The sequence below is a fragment of the Lutra lutra genome, chromosome 8, assembly GCF_902655055.1.
Source record: "Lutra lutra chromosome 8, mLutLut1.2, whole genome shotgun sequence".
NCBI lineage: Eukaryota > Metazoa > Chordata > Mammalia > Carnivora > Mustelidae > Lutra > Lutra lutra.
This window is the reverse complement of record NC_062285.1, coordinates 59735136-59755324: the sequence shown is the minus strand read 5'-3', so window position 1 is coordinate 59755324 and position 20189 is coordinate 59735136. Positions and strand designations below refer to the sequence as shown.

At 38.9% G+C, this 20189-nt stretch overlaps 1 protein-coding gene across 3 annotated transcripts in view; it reads left to right on the top strand.

The window, feature by feature from the left end:
* The window catches only part of C8H12orf54 (chromosome 8 C12orf54 homolog), a 34380-nt gene extending 29574 nt beyond the window's left edge, over positions 1-4806 (top strand). For 2 of the 3 annotated variants that reach the window (XM_047742106.1, XM_047742108.1), the window contains exons 8-9: positions 3325-3495; positions 4597-4806. In XM_047742106.1, the coding sequence (XP_047598062.1) occupies positions 3325-3418 (94 nt within the window). In that variant the 3' untranslated portion in view covers positions 3419-3495; positions 4597-4806. The remainder of the gene's footprint in view (positions 1-3324; positions 3496-4596) is intronic. The other variant, XM_047742109.1, reaches the window with a different exon arrangement.
* Positions 4807-20189: the final 15383 nt, after the last annotated feature.

Genomic DNA, 20189 nt, shown 5'->3' with positions numbered 1-20189 from the left:
GTACTGTTGGATCCTATTAGCTAGGATCTTGTTGAGAAACTTAGCACCCATATTCATCAGGGATTTTGGTCTGAAATTCTCCTTTTAGGTGGGGTCTTTGCCTGGTTTGGGGATCAGGGTAATGCTGGTTTCATAATAAAAGTCTGGAAGTTTTCCTTCTTCAATTTTTTGAAACAGCTTCCGAAGAATAGGTACTATTTCTTCTTCGAAAAGTTTAGCAGAATTCCCCAGGGAATTCGTCAGGTCCTGGGCTCTTGTTTTTTGGGAGGTTTTTGATCACTGCTTCAATCTCGTTACTAGGTATTGGTCTATTCAGGTTGTCAATTTCTTCCTGATTCAGTTTTGGAAGCTTATAGGTTTCTAGGAATGCATCCATTTCATCTAGGTTGCTTAACTTATTGGCATATAACTGTTGATAATAATTTCTGATTATTGTTTCTATTTCCTTGGTGTTAGTCATGATCTCTCCCTTTTCATTCACAATTTTATTAATTTGGGTCCTCTCTCTTTTCTTTTGGATTAGTTTGGCCAATGGTTTATTGATCTTATTGATTCTTTCAAAAAAACAGCTTCTAGTTTTATTGATGCGTTCTACTGTATCCCTAGTTTGTATCTCACTGATCTCTACTCTGATCTTGATTATTTCCCTTCTTTTGTGTGGGGTTGGCTTAATTTGCTGTTGATTCTCCAGTTCTTTAAGGTGTAAAGACAGCTGGTGTAATCTGGATTTTTCAGGTTTTTTTTGAGGGTGGCTTGGATGGCTATGTATTTCCCCCTTAGGACCACTTTTGCTGTATCCCATAGGTTTTGGACTGAAGTTACTACAAAGCTGTGATCACCAGGACAGCATGGTACTGACACAAAAACATATACATAGACCAGTGGAACAGAGTAGAGAGCCCAGATATGGACCCTCAACTCTATCGTCAAATAGTCTTCAACAAAGCAGGAAAAAATATCCAGTGGAAAAAAGACAGTCTCTTCAATAAATGGTGATATGAAAATTGTACAGCTATGTGTAGAATGAAACTCGACCATTCTCTTGCACCATACACAAAGATAAAATAGAAATGGATAAAAGACCTCAACGTGAGGCAGAAATCCATCAGAATCCTAAAGGACAACATAGGCCGTAACCTATTCAACATCGGCCACAGCAACTTCTTTCAAGATATGTCTCCAAAGGCAAAGGAAACAAAAGCAAAAATGAACTTTTGGGACTTCATCAAGATCAAAGCTTCTGCAGAGCAAAGGAATCAGTCAACAAAACAAAGAGGCAACCCATGGAATGGGAGAAGATATTCACAAATGACACTATAGACAAAGGGCTGATATCCAAGATCTATAAAGAACTCCTCAAACTCAACACACACAAAACAAATAATCATGTCAAAAAATGGGCAGAAGACATGAACAGCCACTTCTCCAAAGTAGACATACAAATGGCCAACAGACACATGAAAAAATCTTCATCACACTAGCCATCAGGGAGATTCAAATCAAAACCACCTTATACCAGTTAGAATGGCCAAAATGAACAAGACAGTAAACAACATGTGCTGGAAACGATGTGGAGAAAGGGGAACCCTCTTACACTGTTGGTGGGAATGCAAGCTGATGCAGCCACTTTGGAAAACAGTGTGGAGATTCCTTAAGAAATTAAAAATAGAGCTACCCTATGACCCTGCAATTGCACTACTGGGTATTTACCCCAAAGATACAGATGTAGTGAAAAGAAGGGCCATATGTACCCAAAGGTTCCAAGCATCAATGGCCACAATCACCAAACTGTGGAAAGAGCCAAGATGCCCTTCAACAGATGAATGGATAAAGAAGATATGGTCCATATATACAATGGAATATTATTAACCCATCAAAAGAATAAAATCTTGCAATTTGCAACAACATTAATAGAGCTAGAGTGTATAATACTAAGCAAAACAAGTCAAAGACAAATGCCATATGATTTCACTCATGTATGGAATTTAAGAAACAAAACAAGCAAAGGAAAAAAGAGAGAGAAAGGAAAACAAACCAAGAATCTGATTCTTAACTATAGGGGAAAAAACTGAAGGTTAGGGGTGGCTGGGTGGCTCAGTGGGTTAAGCTTCTGCCTTTAACTCAGGTCATGATCTCGGGGTCCTGGGATCAAGCACCGCATTGGGATCTCTGCTCAGCATGGAGCCTGCTTCCCCCACCCCCTGCCTGCCTCTCTGCTTACTTGTGATCTTTCTCTGTCAAATAAATAAATAGAATCCTTAAAAAAAAAAAAAAAAAAAACTTAAGGTTACCAGAGGGCAGGTAGATGGGGGATGGGTGAAATAGGTGATGGGGATTAAAGACTACACTTAACATGATTAAAAAACAAAAAGTCTAGGAGTAAAAAAGATCAGGCAATAATACCAGAGATTTAACTTAGACATTAGGAATAACTTCCCAATAATGACAGCTAAGAAACAAGAGGACTAGATAGTCAAGAAGGATTGCAGCATCATGTTCTTCAGAGGACTATAGATATCTTTTTAAAAACAGTTTGATATGTTTCAGATATGGTCCTTCATGAACCAGGAAATGAAAATGAACTTCCTCCCTGATCCCCATTTGAAGCATTTGGTCCTTTTTCAGACAGCTGGCCATAAAGTTGGAAATAAAAACAATTCCTCTTAAAATGATAGGTCATTCATTATACTTTAAACTGATCAGTGCTAAAACCATGAAAGGAATAACTGACAGGTAATCTCTTAATTACATATATTTTAAATGTAATTATTGTAAACCTTTACATATGAGGAGCACTTTAGTTTTGTCAAAACCATATTCAGGGTGACTCAGTTGGCTGGGTATCCAACTTTTGATTTCAGCTCAGGTTATGATCTCAGGGTCATGGTATTAAGCTCTCTGCCCAGCTCTGTGCTTAGTGGAGTCTGCTTCTCTCCCTCTTCCTCTGCCCCTCCCCATACACCATCTCTCTCTTTCTCACTCTCTCACTCTCTCTCAAATAAATAAATCTTTAAACATATTCAACCTAAGATTTTACTTAATTTTAATATTCCTCTGAGACAAGCATGAAGAACTGTCCTGACTTTCCTGTTGAAGACCCAAGCTCTGATAAACTATGACACTCCATTTCCTAAGACCCAGCAAAAGCTATTTCCTGTGGGCCACATGATCATCAGAGATTTGCAAGTTCCAAAGCTAGAGATGCCCATTCTTGGTGGAATGTGATAATAAATCCTTAAGGACAGTGGAGGCCAGGGAAGAGAGGGTGGGGAGGATGGGATCTTTCTTCATCATATATTCACAACCTTCTCTTATTTGGTACAGAAGTGTTGGGCCTCCAGATTCTGGGATGGCCCTAAATTTGAGAAGCACTGGAGAACAGCCATCAAGGGTCCACCTGCACAACTTAAGAAGATAGTTCTCTGGTCAATCAGCTTGCTACCCTGGACCCTAGCCCTACAATCAAGAAAGGAAGGCCTCTTCTGCTTCTGCCAGGTATTTTGCCAACATGGCCTTTCCCATTAGCTCCAACCTGCCCATTCTTCTACAGTTAGGAAACCAGGCCTCATGAGTCCTCACTCTAACATGGCAGAGCAGCACTAAACCAAGCAAGTGTGCTCTAATACATGGGACAAGGAGTAAGAGAGTGGAAGGCTGAGGGCAGGATCAAGCCACAGTTTCTTGTTCTCTTTGATCAATACAAAGAGTCAGAATTTATCAGGTGTGGATGGTTCCTATATAGGGAAAAACATGGAGAGACAAGTATAGGATAAAGAGATGGAAATGTAGGAAATTTTAAAGACATACTAAGAAATGTCAGGCCCATTATTCCCTTCTAGAAAGTGCTCTGGACACTTTAATTACTTTGGGGGCTTAATTCAGACTCAAGAGTTAAACACAGCAGGTCCATAATAGACTCCATTGTCAAGATTTTCATTAATAAAGTACTTGAGTGTGCTGCCATTGAGGGCTCAAAGGCACTGCTTGAGTGACATTTGAATATGACAAAGTTCCCTACTCTCTAGTTTCATCTGACACCTAACATTATATAAAGAAGACTGTCTCAGATGCTCACCTGTGGCATATACTAAGCTAGCCACACTCTCTATTTGGCCTGACCTAGGACTTACTGGGAATTCCTTTCAAGACAGAGTCTGAGTGATGGGTGATGAAGAAAAGCAGTCTCATCTGCATGTGTCTAAGTACAGTAACTGTGTACTTTCTTGAACAGCCCCCTTTCAAATACTTTATCCCATATTTATTCCCCATATATTAGCAAAATTCACAAAATGTTCCAATATTTTGGCAAAAAGTTGCAGCTTTCTGAAAGAATAGATATACTTACAAAACCTCTGTCATCATTCAAAATTCAACTTGGTTCAGAATTTAAGGCAGAGAGCTTCCTTTCTCTCAGTACAACATAGGAAGCAATGTAGGATACCAAAGAGTGAACACTACATAGAAAGATGGTATACAACCAGCATATCTCCTCCCTTACTCGATGTTGGATATCCGGGGATAGGGTCATGATGGCAGTGCCACCTGCCTACTGAACCAAATTTCTTTCATTTTCATTCATGTGACTATGACCTCTAGGGCACAGCTTTGGTTGCCTGGAAAGGAGAAGTTATTAGGCAGACATCACCACTGCCCAGAAGAGAATGTGATATTCATGAGCAGAGATGCCAGGATCTGTGGCCACACCTGGGAACTTGGAAATTGAATGAGACACAAGCACATCACAACTGCCAAGCTAAGAAACCAGCAAACAAACAACCGGTAAAAATAAATGTGATATAAAAGACATTTACTTTACTGATTCTTACTGGGTAGTGGAATGTAGTGATTGGATGTTCAAGTTTGGTTCATAAAACAACACTGTAGATTAGGATAAGATATGGATTATAAAGTCACAAACCCATTCTGACTTTGTCTAAGTTACTCTGCATTGTGGGCCTCAGTTTCCTTCCCTGTAAATAATGAGGTGTAACTGGAAAATACTGAAGGCTTCTTTCATTTTTATTATCCCGTGATCTAAATGTTCTCACAGTCTACAAGTCCAACATACAGCTATTCTGCAGACTGTGAAAAAGCCATCTCATCCAAAAATATTTCCTACAAGGAAGAAATATTTAGGATTTTATCAAAGATGTGACCTTTGAACATAAAAATGTATATATTACATGACAGGGAAAGTAGAGCTTTTAATTCTTTCCTTTCTAGACAAAATCTAATCAACTGAACATAACATACTAAAAACTGTACAACACAGAATTTAACCCCAGGAGTGAAAATTAATCATAACACCAATAAAGTAATAAGAATGCATTATAGCAACAAAATGTTTTTCAAATATCCATTACCTTATTAGATGTTGACTTGGTATTTGTTAAAATTTGATTTTTTTAAAGTAAGATCTACACCCAACATGGGGCTTGAAGTTAGAACCCCAAGATCATGAGTTGCATGCTCTACCAACTAAGCCAGCTAGGTACCCCACAAATTTGGTTTTTTAATTAAGACTTTACAAAAGTGGGCACCTGGGTGGCTCAGTGGGTTAAAGTCTCTGCCTTCAGCTCGGGTCATGATCTCAGGGTCCTGGGATAGAGTCCCACATCGGGTTCTCTGCTTGGTGGGGAGCCTTCTTCCCCCTCTCTCCACCTGCCTCTCTGCCTATTTGGGATCTCTCTCTCTCTCTGTCAAATAAATAAATAAAATCTTAAAAAAATAAAAGACTTTTAAAAAGTAATGGAGTTTTTTCCACATGATAAAGTGACCACATAATTTTTGGGTTGTCCTGAAAACAAAACTACACAAGGATGCTTTCTATTTTCATGTTAATCCAACAGTATTAAAAACACTTTCAGTGGGGGCACCTGGGTGACTCAATCAGTTAAATGTCAACTCTTGATTTCAGCTGAAGTCATGATCTCGGGCTCCTGAGACTGAGGCCCATATCAGCCTCTGTGCTCAGTGGGGAGTCTGCTTGAGGATTTCTCTCCCTCTCCTTCTGTACCCTTCCCCCATTCTCGCTCTCTTTCAGATAAATAAATCTTAAAAAAAAAAATTTCATTGGGAGACGGGGGGTGGGGTTATGGATATTGGGGAGGGTATGTGCTATGGTGAGTGCTGTGAAGTGTGTAAACCTGGCAATTCGCAGACCTGTACCCCTGGGGATAAAAATATATGTTTATAGATTTTAAAAAAAAAGTTAAAAAAAAATTTTTTCAGTGGTTTTGCCAGTTCCAAATACAGTTAAATATAAAATTCCAGTAAGAAATGTATAGAGGATGACAGATAGCAAAATAAATCTAGAATTGGCAAGAGTTCCAAAAAATAAAAAAGGTATTGATTGAGTTACCTTCAAAGTTTTACTTCTCAAAGTCAAGAAAATAAGACAAGTGGATTGGAAGAAAATATTTACAAAGATTCATCAGATAAACCAAAATGTACAAAGAACTCTTTTTTTTTAATGTTTTTTGTTTGTTTGTTTGTTTTATTTCTTTTCAGCATAACAGTATTCATTGTTTTTGCACCACACCCAGTGCTCCATGCAATACGTGCCCTAATACCCACCACCTGGTTCCCCCAGCCTCCGCCCCCCCACCGCTTCAAACCTCTCAGATTGTTTTTCAGAGTCCATGGTCTCTCATGGTTCACCTCCCCTTCCAATATCCCCCAACTCCCTTCTCCTCTCTAACTCCCCTTGTCCTCCATGCTATTTGTTATGCTCCACAAATAAGTGAAACCATATGATAATTGACTCTCTCTGCTTGACTTATTTCAGCATAATCTCTTCCAGTCCCGTCCATGTTGCTACAAAAGTTGGGTATTCATCCTTTCTGATGGAGGCATAATACTCCATAGTGTATATGGACCACATCTTCCTTATCCATTCGTCCGTTGAAGGGCATCTTGGTTCTTTCCACAGTTTGGCGACCGTGGCCATTGCTGCTATAAACACTGGGGTGCAGATGGCCCTTCTTTTCACTCCATCTGTATCTTTGGGGTAAATACCCAGTAGTGCAATGGCAGGGTCATAGGGAAGCTCTATTTTTAATTTCTTGAGGAATCTCCACAGTGTTCTCCAAAGTGGCTGCACCAACTTGCATTCCCACCAACAGTGTAAGAGGGTTCCCCTTTCTCCACATCCTCTCCAACACATGTTGTTTCCTGTCTTGCTAATTTTGGCCATTCTAAGTGGTGTAAGGTGGCATCTCAATGTGATTCTAATTTGAATCTCCCTGATGGCTAGTGATGATGAACATTTTTTCATGTGTCTGATAGCCATTTGTATGTCTTCATTGGAGAAGCGTCTGTTCATATCTTCTGCCCATTTTTTGATATGATTGTCTGTTTTGTGTGTGTTGAGTTTGAGGAGTTCTTTATAGATCCTGGATATCAACCTTTTGTCTGTACTGTCATTTGCAAATATCTTCTCCCATTCCATGGGCAAGAACTCTTTAAAAATCAACAATAAGAAAATGAACCACCAATGTAACAAATGGGCAAAATAACAGATTCCTCACTAAAGATGATATACAGATAGCAAATAAGTATATGAAAAGATGTTCAACATCAATGTCATTTGGGAACTGCAAATTAAAATAACAATGCCTAGAGGCACCTGGGTGGCTCATTTGGTTAAGTGTCTGACTCTTGATTTTGGCTCATGTCATGATCTCAGGGTCCTGGGATGGAATCCCACATCAATTCCATGCTCAGCAGGGAGTCTGCTTGAAGATTCTCCTCTCTCCCTCTGCCCTTCCCCCTGCTCTCACACACATACACACACACACACACACACACACACACACACACTTTCTCTCTCCCAAATAAATAAATAAATAAATCTTTTAAAATAAATAAAATAACAATGCCTAAATATCATTGAGATGAAGGTAGAACCTCCAGAGAAAGATTTTCAAGAGCCAAATGAGGGATGCCTGGGTGGCTCAGTCGTTAAGTGTCTGCCTTTGGCTTGGGTCATGATCCCAGGGTCCTGGGATCCAACTTCACATCAGGCTCCCTGCTCAGCAGTAAGCCTGCTTTTCCCTCTCCCTCTCTACCTGCTTGTGTTCCCTCTCTACTGTCTTTCCCTCTCTCTGTCAAAAAGATAAATAAAATCTTTAAAAAAAAAAAGAGCCAAATGAGGGAGAAATATTTAAGACAGCCCATACTAAGGCATTTTGGAAAAGTACAAGCTTTGTTCTCAAAGTTAGGCCATAATTCTAGAAATATCACTTTTCTTAGTCATAAAGAATATGGACATCTCACTTCTGATCATGTAGGATTGGCTTGTACCTAATCAACATTTCTTTTGAGAACTAGAAGAAGATAAATGCAAAAACATCTGTTTCAAAGTACTGGAATGTCTAACAAGGGTGTCAACAGTCAGAGACCAAGACCTCAGAGGGAAGAAAAGTGCACTGAAATGAGCTTGGTATTCTGTATTATTCTATGTTATCCTCAAAGCCTTTGTCTATTTGGCACAAAACTTGAAATTCAGAACTACCAAGGCAGCCAGAACTTGTTGGGTCAAGATTCCCAGAAGAAGCAAAATGCTTTTAAGGTGAGACTAACATTCTGCATCAATTCTTTCCATGAGATATTTGCCATTTCCTAAGTAGCACATGACAAGAATATTAGATGAGCAAAAAGTAGTGCCTATGAGGCTAAGAAGCCAACCAGATCTGTAGTTCAAAATTGGAGCTCAGGGTCTGTCAAAAAAAGGTGACTGGTAATAACTTCTCTAGTTAGAGGTATGGTAGGTCATGGAAGCCCTACACTCTACAAATAATACTGAACAAGAAATAGACCATCACAACAAAAGAAACACAAGTTTGAAACAGCTCAGTCCTAGATTACATTAAGATGATTTGCCTCTGCCTACACAAAGCAAAAGTCATTCTTTTCTAGAATAAGATAACACCAGCCAAAATCTCAATTATATCTAAAAATGTCAATTTGGGGGAAATCAGAGGGGGAGACAAACCATGAGAGACTGTGGACTCCAAGAAACAAAGTGAGTGTTGCAGAGGGGAGGGGAGTGGGGGAATGGGTGAGCCTGGTGGTGGATATTAAGGAGTGCACGTATTGCATGGAGCATTGGGTGTTGTACATAAACAATGAATCTAGGAACAATGCATCAGAAACTAATGATGTATTTTATGGTGACTAACATAAGTAAATAAATAGACAGATAAATAAATAAAATAACAAAAATGTCAACTGACCAAAAAAAGACTATAGAAATATATTCATGGGTTATCTACATATTGAAGTTATTAAAATGCATTTAATTTGCATTATTAATATGCATTTTATTTTAACTTTTTTCTCACATCCATTCATTCATGAATTTATTCAACAAACATTTGCCTTTCTCTAGCTTTATTAAGATATAATTGAACTATGTGATAACTGTGATAATTGTGAGTTTACATGTACAAGATGATTTGGATATATGTATATCTTGTGAAATAATTATCACAAGAAGGCTAGTTAACATATACATCACCTCACATAGTTACCATTTTGTGTGCATGATAAGAACATTAATGGTCTACTGTCTTAGCAAATTTAATGTATATAATACACTGTTGCTAAATATAGTTAGCATGCTGTACATTGTCTCCCCAGAACTATTCATTTATAATTAGAAATTTGTACACTTTGACCAAGATCTCTTCATTTTCCCCAACCCCTAGCCTCTGGCAACCACTAATCTACTCTCTGTTTCTATGAATTTGGCTTTTCTAGATTCTACACATAAGTGAGATCATAGAGTATTTGTTTTCTGTCTGGTTCCACTTAGCATAATATCCTCAGGGGTCATCCATGTTGTCACAAATGGCAGGATTTCCTTCTTTTTATGGCTAAATACTATTCCATTGTGTGTATATATATCCATGCATTTGTTGATAGACACTTAGATTGTTTCCATGTATTAGCTATGTGAAGAAGGCTGCAACGAACATGTGGGTACACATATCTCTTCAAGGTAATTATTTCATTCCTTTTAATACACACCCAGAAGTGGGACTGCTGGGTATGTCAGGTCTATTTTTAATTTTTTATTGACTCCCCATACTGTTTTCTATAATGGCTGTATTTATTTACATTCCCACCAACAGTGAACAAGGATTTCCTTTTCCCCACATCCTTGGCAATACTTGTGATCTCTTTAGACATACATTTCAAAATGACTTTGATTAATGTGTTCAAGAAAATAGATGGCAAAATGGAGAATTTCTCTAGAGAACTGGAGTCTATAAAATAGAATCAAACATAAATGCTAAAATTGAAAAATATAATAACCAAAATTAAATACATTAGGTACAGAAGAATTAATAAACTAGAATGGGGTCAATAGAAAATGTTCTCACAGAAATACAAGAACAAAAATTGGGAAATACAGCATAAAATCATTAAAATCTTGTGGGAAATGGTAAGATCTAACATAAGTTTAGAGTCACAGAAAGAAAGGACAGAATGGGACAGAGCAGTATAATTTATGAAAACATAGTTAAACAGAAATTGAAAAATTCAAAAAGCAATCCCAAAATTTGTATTCAGGTCAGAAAAGACCCTGAATAGCCAATGTAATGTTGAAAAAGAAAACCAAAGCTAGAGGCATCATAATTCCAGACATCAAGCTGTATTACAAAGCTGTAATCAAGACAGCATGTTACTGGTACAAAAATAGATACATAGTTCAATGGAACAGAAAGGAAAACCTAGAAATGAACCCACAACCGTGAACCCACAACCGTATGGTCAATTAATCATCAACAAAGCAGAAAAGAATATCCAATGGAAAACAGACAGTCTCTTCAGCAAATGGTGTTGGGAAAATTGGACAGCCCTGTGCAGAAGAATGAAACTGGACCACTTTCTTACACCATACACCAAAATAAACTCAAAATGGATGAAAGACCTAAATGTGAAACAGGAATCCATCAGAATCCTAGAGGAGAACGTAGGCAGCAATTTCTTTGACCTCGGCCACAGCAACTTCTTGCAAGTCACGTTTCGAAAGGCAAGGGAAACAAAAGCAAAAATGAACTATTGGGACTTCATCAAGATTAAAAGCTTTTGCACAGGAAACAGTCAACAAAACTAAAAGACAACTGAAAGAATGGGAGAAGATATTTGCAAATGTCTTCTCAGATAGAAAGCTAGCAATCAAGATCTATAAAGAATTTATCAAACTCAACACCCCCAAAATTAAAAAATTTAGTTGAGAAATAGGCAGAAGACATAAAGAGACATTTTTCCAATAAAGACATATATGAAAAAATGCTCCACATCACTCGGCATCAGGAAAATACAAATCAAAACCACAATGAGATACCATCTCACACCAGTCAGAATGGCTAAAATTAACAACGCAGGAAACAACAGACGTTGGTGAAGATGTGAAGAAAGGGAAGCCCTCTTACACTATTGGTGGGAATGCAAAGTGGAGCAGTTACTCTGGAAAAGAGTATGGAGGCTTTTCAAAAACTTAAAAATAGAACTACCCTTTGACCCAGTAATTACAGTACTAGGTATTTATCCAAAGGATACAAACATAGTGATTCAAAAGGGCACATGCACCCCAATGTCCACAATAGTCAATATGGAAAGACCCCAGGTGTCCATCAACAGATGAATGGATAAAGAAGACGTGGTATACATATATACAATAGAATATTACTCAGCACCAAAAAGAATGAAATCTTGCCATTTGCAACCACGTGGATGGAACCAAAGGATATGATGCTAACAGAAATAACTCAGTCATAGAAAGACACCAAACGATTTCACTCATTTGTGGAATTTAAGAAAACAGATGAACATTGGGAGGGAGACAAACCATAAGTGACTCTTAATCTCACAAAACAACTGAGGGTTGATGGGGGGAGGGTCGTTGGGAGGGGGGTGGGATTATGGACATTGGGGAGGGTATGTGCTATGGTGAGTGCTGTGAAGTGTGTAAACCTGGTGATTCACAGACCTGTACCCCTGGGGATAAAAACATATTATATGTTTATAAAAAATAAAATTAAAAAAAAAAAGAAAGAAAACAGATGAACATAGGGGAAGGGAATGAAAAATAAAATGATAAAAACAGAGAAGGAGGTAAACCATAAGAAACAGAACTATAGGAAGCAAACAGGGTTTCTGGAGGGGAGGTGGGTAGGAGATTAGGTAACTGGGTGATGGGCATTAAAGAGGGCACTTGATATAAGGAGACCCGGGAGTTGAATGCAACTGATGAATCACCTCTGAAACTAATACTACACTATGTTAACTAAATTCAATTTAAATAAGAAATTTTTTTAAAAAAGAAAATTTCGAAAAGCAGAAAGGGGACATTATGGTGACACAGAGGCAGTAATTACAAGAAGTAGCTACCATCCTTAGAGCTAGGGGTACAAGGAGATGAATTTGGACGGCCAGCCACTAGAAGCCTGCAGGAGATTCTCTGAGAGTGGGGACTCAGATCCCTGAAAAGGCACAATGCCCATCTGCGTTGCTATCTCAGGAGTTCAGAGAAGGGACCTTGTGGAGCCGAGAAGGGGAACTTTCTTGCTGATGCCATGTCTAAGAGGGCATAAGGGAACTAGTTTTGGGAGTGCTGAGAGAAAACTGGAAAGTGGAATCCCAGCTATTGCTGGGGTGCTAACAGAAACAGCAAGTAGTTTCCCTCCGGTGCCAGAACCTAAAAGAAGTTGGTTGCCAAATATACTTCCCAAAACCTGCGCATCACAAAGCATAATGGTGGGTTTGAAGATGAAAAGTTGCTTAATAACTATGAACCTCCAGCAGAATAAATACAAAAGAAACCACAGCTCATCACTTCATACTAAACTACTGAAAACCAAAGACAAAGAGAAAAATGCAAAAACAGAGACAAAAGACAAATACCTTTTAACAGCACCACCCTTAAGCACAGGCAACTGTGGTCCTGCCCTGGACTTGCGCTTTGAGGGTTCGTGTTCAGCTTCCTTCCCACCTTTCACTCTTGACAGGGTGAGGGCCCTGCCGTCTGGCTGATTCAAGTCCCCTCAGCCAGCACACTCTGTAATTCGGGCTCCAAACATCTGGGGCCTCGAATTTCCTCTCCACAGAGCCTCAGGTCCACCTCCACCTCCCTTTCGGCTGGAGTGCCGGGAGCGTGCTGGTGCCGGCTGAATTCCTTTAGCATACAGACACCCTCATCATTCAGGAACGACCCAAGGATGGGACAAGAAAGGGTCTTGGGTCAAGTGCCTCCATTTTTCGGCCTGGGAAAGAAGGCGCACGGCTGCCTTTGAAAGAACAACCAGTAGACTGAAAACTTCCCAACAGACGTGACGGAAACCTTAAGGCAATGGGAAGATATTCTAGAAATGATAAAAGTAAATAAATGAAGACGAGAGTTCTAGCCCTCAAAATGTACCGTAGAAAGCGAATGTACCTCAAAAACCGAGAGAGCGGAGCACTCCACCTCCGCCCAGCACCTAGCGCACCGCTGCTCGGGCAGAGGAGAGGTCCGTGCGCACGCGCGCAGGGGATGCCGGTCCTGCCAGGCGATCCCAGGCCGCATTGCGCTGCGCCCCCAACTGTTGCCAGTGGGGCGGCGGGTGGCGCAAGCGGAGAAGACTGTCGGGAAGGCGTGAAGTTTAAAAGGCAGCCCTCCTCAGGGCCTCCAAGAGGTGGCGCCGCCTGGACGAAACATCACTGCCGCTGAAATGGTGGCAACAGGCTGGAGGGACAGCCCCTGCTACTTCTTCAAGGTAGTGGAAAGCTTCTTCAACCACAAGGCCAGCATCCTGGAGGGCAAGCTGGTGTCACAAGTCCAGAACGGCGAGATCGAGGAGCAGAAGCAGAACCGGGTCCCTGGCATCCTGCGTATCCTCAAGCCCTGCAACCACTTGCTGAGCCTAATCTTCCCCATCCTACAGGACAACAGCGCCAGGGACGTCATCCAGGATTATGGGGCCCAGCACAGCCAGCACTGCACGCTCCTGTTACAGCAAAGATATGAATGTAAAGTAAGTAAAAGTTTTGGCTTCCCTTGTGACATCTAAATGTACTGTGGCTGATGTGCCATTTGGGGGTGGGGGTGGCTAATGCTGGTGTTAATAACAAGAACTACACTAGTAATGAATTGGAAAAGATCAAAGGGGTTGCACCATGGAACTCACGAAAAAGAGTTGTTTGGTTTTTTGTTTTTGTTTTGTTTTGTTTTGTTTTTTGGTCTTAGCGTTGATGTGACTTCCCTAGACATGGGCATATTGCAAGCAAGCGATGTCCTAGATTGCTGACACGTATGCCAGCACCACAGAGCATGTAAAATAATGTACATCCCTGCCATCCTGGTAAATCCATCAGTCTGGGTTGCATCTACCCACATCTCTCTGCTACTGGCTGTAGTGTTTTGCATGGGATTGAAACTTCTTCTTCTTTTTTTTTTTTTTTACAGTTTTCTTTTTAATTTCTTTTCAGCGTAACAGTATTCATTGTTTGCACCACACCCAGTGCTCCATGCAATCCGTGCCCTCTCTAATACCCACCACCTGGTTCCCCCAACCTCCCCCCGCCCCACTGCTTCAAAACCCTCAGATTGTTTTTCAGAGTCCATCAGAAAGGATGAATACCCACCTCTTGTAGCAACATGGACGGGACTGGAAGAGATTATGCTGAGTGAAATAAGTCAAGCAGAGAGGGACTGAAACTTCTTAATGAAGTCTCTTTCATGAGCATTTTAGGAATGACACCAGGGTTTAGAGAAAATTTGTTTTTTAAAATTTGTTATTTAAAAAATATTTGTTTTTGGGGCGCCTGGGTGGCTCAGTGGGTTAAGCCGCTGCCTTCGGCTCAGGTCATGATCTCAGGGTCCTGGGATCGAGTCCCGCATCAGGCTCTCTGCTCAGCAGGGAGCCTGCTTCCCTCTCTCTCTCTCTCTCTCTGCCTGCCTCTCCGTCTACTTGTGATCTCTCTCTGTCAAATAAATAAATAAAATCTTTAAAAAATAAATAAATAAATAAATAAATAAATAAATAAAAAATATTTGTTTTTTATGGATTTGGCAATTTTGCGGTCTATATTTGTATTGTAATTTTGCTAAATGTGTTGGTGTTGCTGAATCTGTTGGGAGTCTATGGAACTCAGATTGCAACATGGATCAATCCTGAATTTCTCCAAGGAAAAGCCCCAGGAAAGAAGCATCTTACAAGCAAAGTGGCATACTCATCCCTATTGCCAATGAGAAGCAGGTGACCAAATCCTGTGCACTCAGAGTCAAAGCCAAGATCATTGTTGAAACTGCCAATGAACCAACAACTCCAGAAGCTGATAAGATTTTTCTGAAGAGGAGCATTATGGTTATTCCTGATCTATACTTGAATTCTGAAGGAGTGACAATATCTTACTTTGAGTGGCTGAAGAATATAAATCATGTCACCTATGGCTGTTTGACCTTCAAGTATGAAAGTGATTCTAACTTCCATGTTCTCGTGTCTGTACAAGATAGTTTAGAAAGAAAATTTAGAGAAAACCATTGAACTTATCCCCTTGTATCCACAGCAGGATTCCAAAACAGAATATCCAAGAAAGACAATGTGCTTTCTGGCTTAGCTTACATTTGGAGTTTTCTGCCAGGCAAATCACACACATAGCCACAAAGTATAACCTAGGTTTTGAACAGAACAGAACAGAACAGAACAGAACAGCTACCTATGTAAGCATCACTGAGAAGGTCTTCGAAGTGTACAATGAAGCTGGTTTGACTTTAAATAAATGGATCATAGCTGACTTCTTCACTATCCCCTTTACCTGTAACTTCCGCAAACTTATCACAAGTTAAATTTAACCACAGAAAGATTTTTCTTTAATGGACATCGTTCTCAATAAGTCCGTCCAATCAGCCCTTTGAGAAGAAAGAAATTAAGGGGGAGATCACATAAATATTGGTGTGAGAGTAGAAATTGCATGTGCCAGAGGGCCACTTGGGGATATTTTGCCTTTAAATAAAAAGTCTTTTCTTCTAGCTCTGTGCTCCCTTGCTCCATAGGCTGTTCCCAACATGTTAATTGCTTTTTGTTTCAGCTGAGCAATCAGTCATTTGCATAATTTTGCTCTTGCCAAATCTGAGATGGGACATCCTATAAATCTGATGCATTTAAGAAATGGGTGTCTGGCATTTTCAGAAGGTAGTGTTGTAAAATTAGTTACTATTTTTTTACATCAGCAAAATAACTCAATTTCACAGGCTGAAAACAAAAACAAAACTGTTTCTTACATGCATTTTATTTTTTTTTAATGATAGAAGTACATGTTGCTATAATAAAATTGCCTTTAATCATTTAACAAGCCTTACCTTGACTCAAGCGGTAAGTGCTTTTAAACATAAATGGAAAAAAATCATATTTTATGACATAAAATAGTATCATTTATAGCTCATTAGTTCTGTATTCTTGTCCAGCAAAAATAAAAAGCCAGATGGATAATCATTATCTTCATAACTACAGATGGTGTAGGCTATTGTTATTGTGACCATCTGAATTTGCTAAATATAATTATGACATGTAGTCCAAATAAAGCAGTAACCTCCTTATCATTTTAATTTTATTTCTTTAAAATGTATTATGCTGAGTAATTGAATAATAATTCAAGTAGAATATCCCAGAAAAAAATTATTTGGTCTTGCTGTCTGCAGTCTTGCTGACAGCTTAAGCATTGCCAATGTCTCCAGCCCTACCTGATTCCATGTTCCTTTTCTTTTAGAGACCTCAAATTCACACAAGCTTAATTAACAATGTGATGCTTAAAACACTGTATTGAGTGTTTTGCTTAAGACTTTTTTTGGCCAGGACCTTTTGAACAGTGGTATACCAAAGAAATACTAGACATTAGGTATGTAATGAATGAGGCTTTAAAAAGAAAAAAAACAGTAATACTCTTTCAGAAATCTCTAATTACTTTGTAACTTCATGACTTAACCTGGTAATAAAAAGTTACTAAAAGTCCGCCTTTTCAAAAAAAAAAAATTGAAAGGGAAATATTTTCAGATAAATAGCAGCTAAGGATATTTAACACCAGTATACTTTCACAACAGAAATACTGAAAGGATTTCCTTACATAGATGGAATATATTCCTAAATGGTAAGATTGAAATAGAGGGATGAATTAAGAGCAATGGAAAGTTTGAACATGTAAGTTTACTTTTTTTATTTTTACCTTTTTTATTATTAAGTTCAATTAGCCTACATAGAGTACATCATTAGTTTTTGATGTAGTGGTCAATGATTCATTAGTTGCATATAACACACAGTGCTCATCACATCATGCGCCCTCCTTAATATCCATCATGTAAGTTTAGTAAATATTGATCTGTATAGTAACAATAATGTCTTGAGGATATACATATACATATATATGTATACATGTATATACACACATATATATAGTCAAAATACATGTCAATAACAGCACAAAAAGTTGAGGGGGGGGGAGTGTTAAAAACTATGCTAAAAGCCTTACATCTCCCAGGAAGTGGTAAAAGTACTAATTTATAGGATACATGTGGTAATATCCAGGGTAATAGCTAAAATAAGAGTAAAAGATTGCCTCCTAATAGAAATGAAAGAATGAAGTTATTTTTTTTAAAAAAGGTTAATTCAAAAAGAGGCAAGAAAGGAGAGAAAAAAGAATATAGAGCAGATGTGACATTTGTGGGAAATTAAATGATGTGCAGATGTGGAAAGTTAAATCCAACTACATCAGTAGTTATGTTAAATTTAAATAGACTAAATTCTTTGACTAAGAGTTTATTAACTAAATACTACTTAAAATAATTATACCTTGAATACCAGATACAGAAAGGTTGACAATAAAAGGATGGGAAATGTTGTGTCTTATAAATGATAAAAAAGAAAGCTTATAAAGTGCCAATAGAAACCTTGTCAGCACCTCTCCTTTGTCCATTCCCACAAAGAGATGTTAGTTAGGGAGGTAAATCATCATGAGATTAGCATAGGGTGGCACGTATAATCAGTTCTAGTTTGGCTGCATAAGGCAAGGTCAATATTCAACCCAGAGTTCCCTTAGAAATAAATACAGTCTAATTCAAAAGAGTAGAAACAGTATTTTGAGAAGCTGCATTTCCTTTAGCTCAAACATGCGAATGTAGTTCCAGGCCTGGGATACCAGAGCTGATAATAAGAAGCACTACCGCAACAAAAACCTCCAATGTCCAGAAATCTTTTTAAAAGGGTTCCACATTGGGGCACCTCAGTGGCTCAGTCAATTAAGCATCTGCCTTCAGCTCAGGTCATGATTCTTGAGTCCCAGGATTGAGGACCAGTCATGCTCTCCGCTCAGCAAGGAGTCTGCTTCTGCCTCTGCCTCTGCCTCTCCCCTTGCTCCTGCTCTCTCTTGCTCACTCTCTCTCAAATAAAAAAAATCTTAAAAAGAAAAGAGGGGGTTCCACATTTACCACTCTTCATTTTCTTGTGAGGCATTCATTGACCCAATTGAGCTAGAAAGCCCTTCATGATCTTACCATGTCTTTAATTTAATGTCTTTAATATTTATATTTCCTATTCTAATTTTGCCCCATAGGTTTTAAGGGTTCTTTTGACCCATTTTTGTAAAGTGTTTTGAAATGTGTTCCTTAATCCAATGATGAGATATTGGTTATGACTCCAAATTTACATAAAATGCTATTTCTAATGACCTTGATGGTGTTTCAGCAGCTGTTTCTCTGAAAGAGCAAGTTTAAGTGTCATTTCTGTTAAAATCCTTTTGAATCCTTCAGAGACATTAGCAGTGGCCCTGTGTCAGTCACCTGTCAGCTTTGAGCCAATCTTTGTTCTTGGGAATTTTCCCAAAGCCAATTTCAGGTAGTTTTTCTCCTGTTAACATTCAGGAAGTTACATTTGTAACTTCCACATTAGTGACTATTGGCTGACAGTGGGATATGTTTTTGTAAATTCATTGTTGTATGGCTTAGATACTACCATGCCTGCTCATTTCATGTATCCAAGTGGCTACCTACAGGCAGTGGACTAAGGCATCATCTTGGCATTCTGATTCTCCTCTGAGACAGTAATTGGATTCTTTTAGTGAGCATCCATATGATCTACTTTAATTTTCTTTCTAAAATTCCACAGACCAGCACCTGGGTGGGGCAGTCAGTTAAGTGTCCAAGTTGGTTTGGATTTGGGTTGTGATCTCGGGGTCATAAGATTGAGCCCCTGTTAGGGCTCCATGCTCAGTGGGGAGTCTCCTTGGGTTTTTCTCTCTCTCCCTCTGCCCCTCCCCACCCCCACTCACTCTTGCTCTCTCTCTAAAGTAAATAAATGAACCTTTTAAAAAAATAATAAAATTCCATAAGACTTCCACAGTTGTGTTCTTCACATACAGTAGTCTTTAGTTATTCATTCATTAAAACATTTATCAACTATACCTGGGCCTTTGGCTCTGGACTAAGAATTTGTGATAAATAAATAAATAAAATTATCTGTGCCCTTTTTTTAAATTTATTCCCAGTATAGTTAACATACAGCATTATATTAGTTTCAGGTGTGCAATATAGTGATTCAACAGTTCTGTGCATTACTCAGTGCTCATCATGATAAGTTTACTCTTAATCCCCTTCACCTATTTCAACCATCTCCTCACCCACCTCCCTTCTGTTAACCACCAGTTTCTTCTCTAAAGTTAAGAGTCTGATCCTTGGGATGTCTTAGTGGCTCTGTCAGTTAAGCATCCAACTCTTGATTCCAGCTCAAGTCATTATCTCAGGGTCCTGGGACCAAGCCCCACATCAGGCTCCTCATCCAGGGGGTGTCTGCTGGAGATTCTCTCCCTCTGCCCCTCGTCCCCCCCCCCATGTTTGTTCTCTCTCGCTCTCTCTCAAATAAATAAATAAATCTTTCCAAAAAAGAGTTTGATTCTTGGTTTGTCTCTTTTTTCCTTTGCTCATTTGTTTTGTTTCTTAAATTCCACATATGAGTAAAGTCATGTTATTTGTCTTTCTCTGACTGACTTAGTTTGCTTAGCTTTATACTCTCTAGCTCCATCCATGTTGTTGCAAATGGCAAGATTTCATTCTTTGAAATCTTTGTGGTTAAATTATATATATATATACACATATATATGCATATATGTGTGTGTATGTATACATGTGATATATATATATCACATCTTCTTTG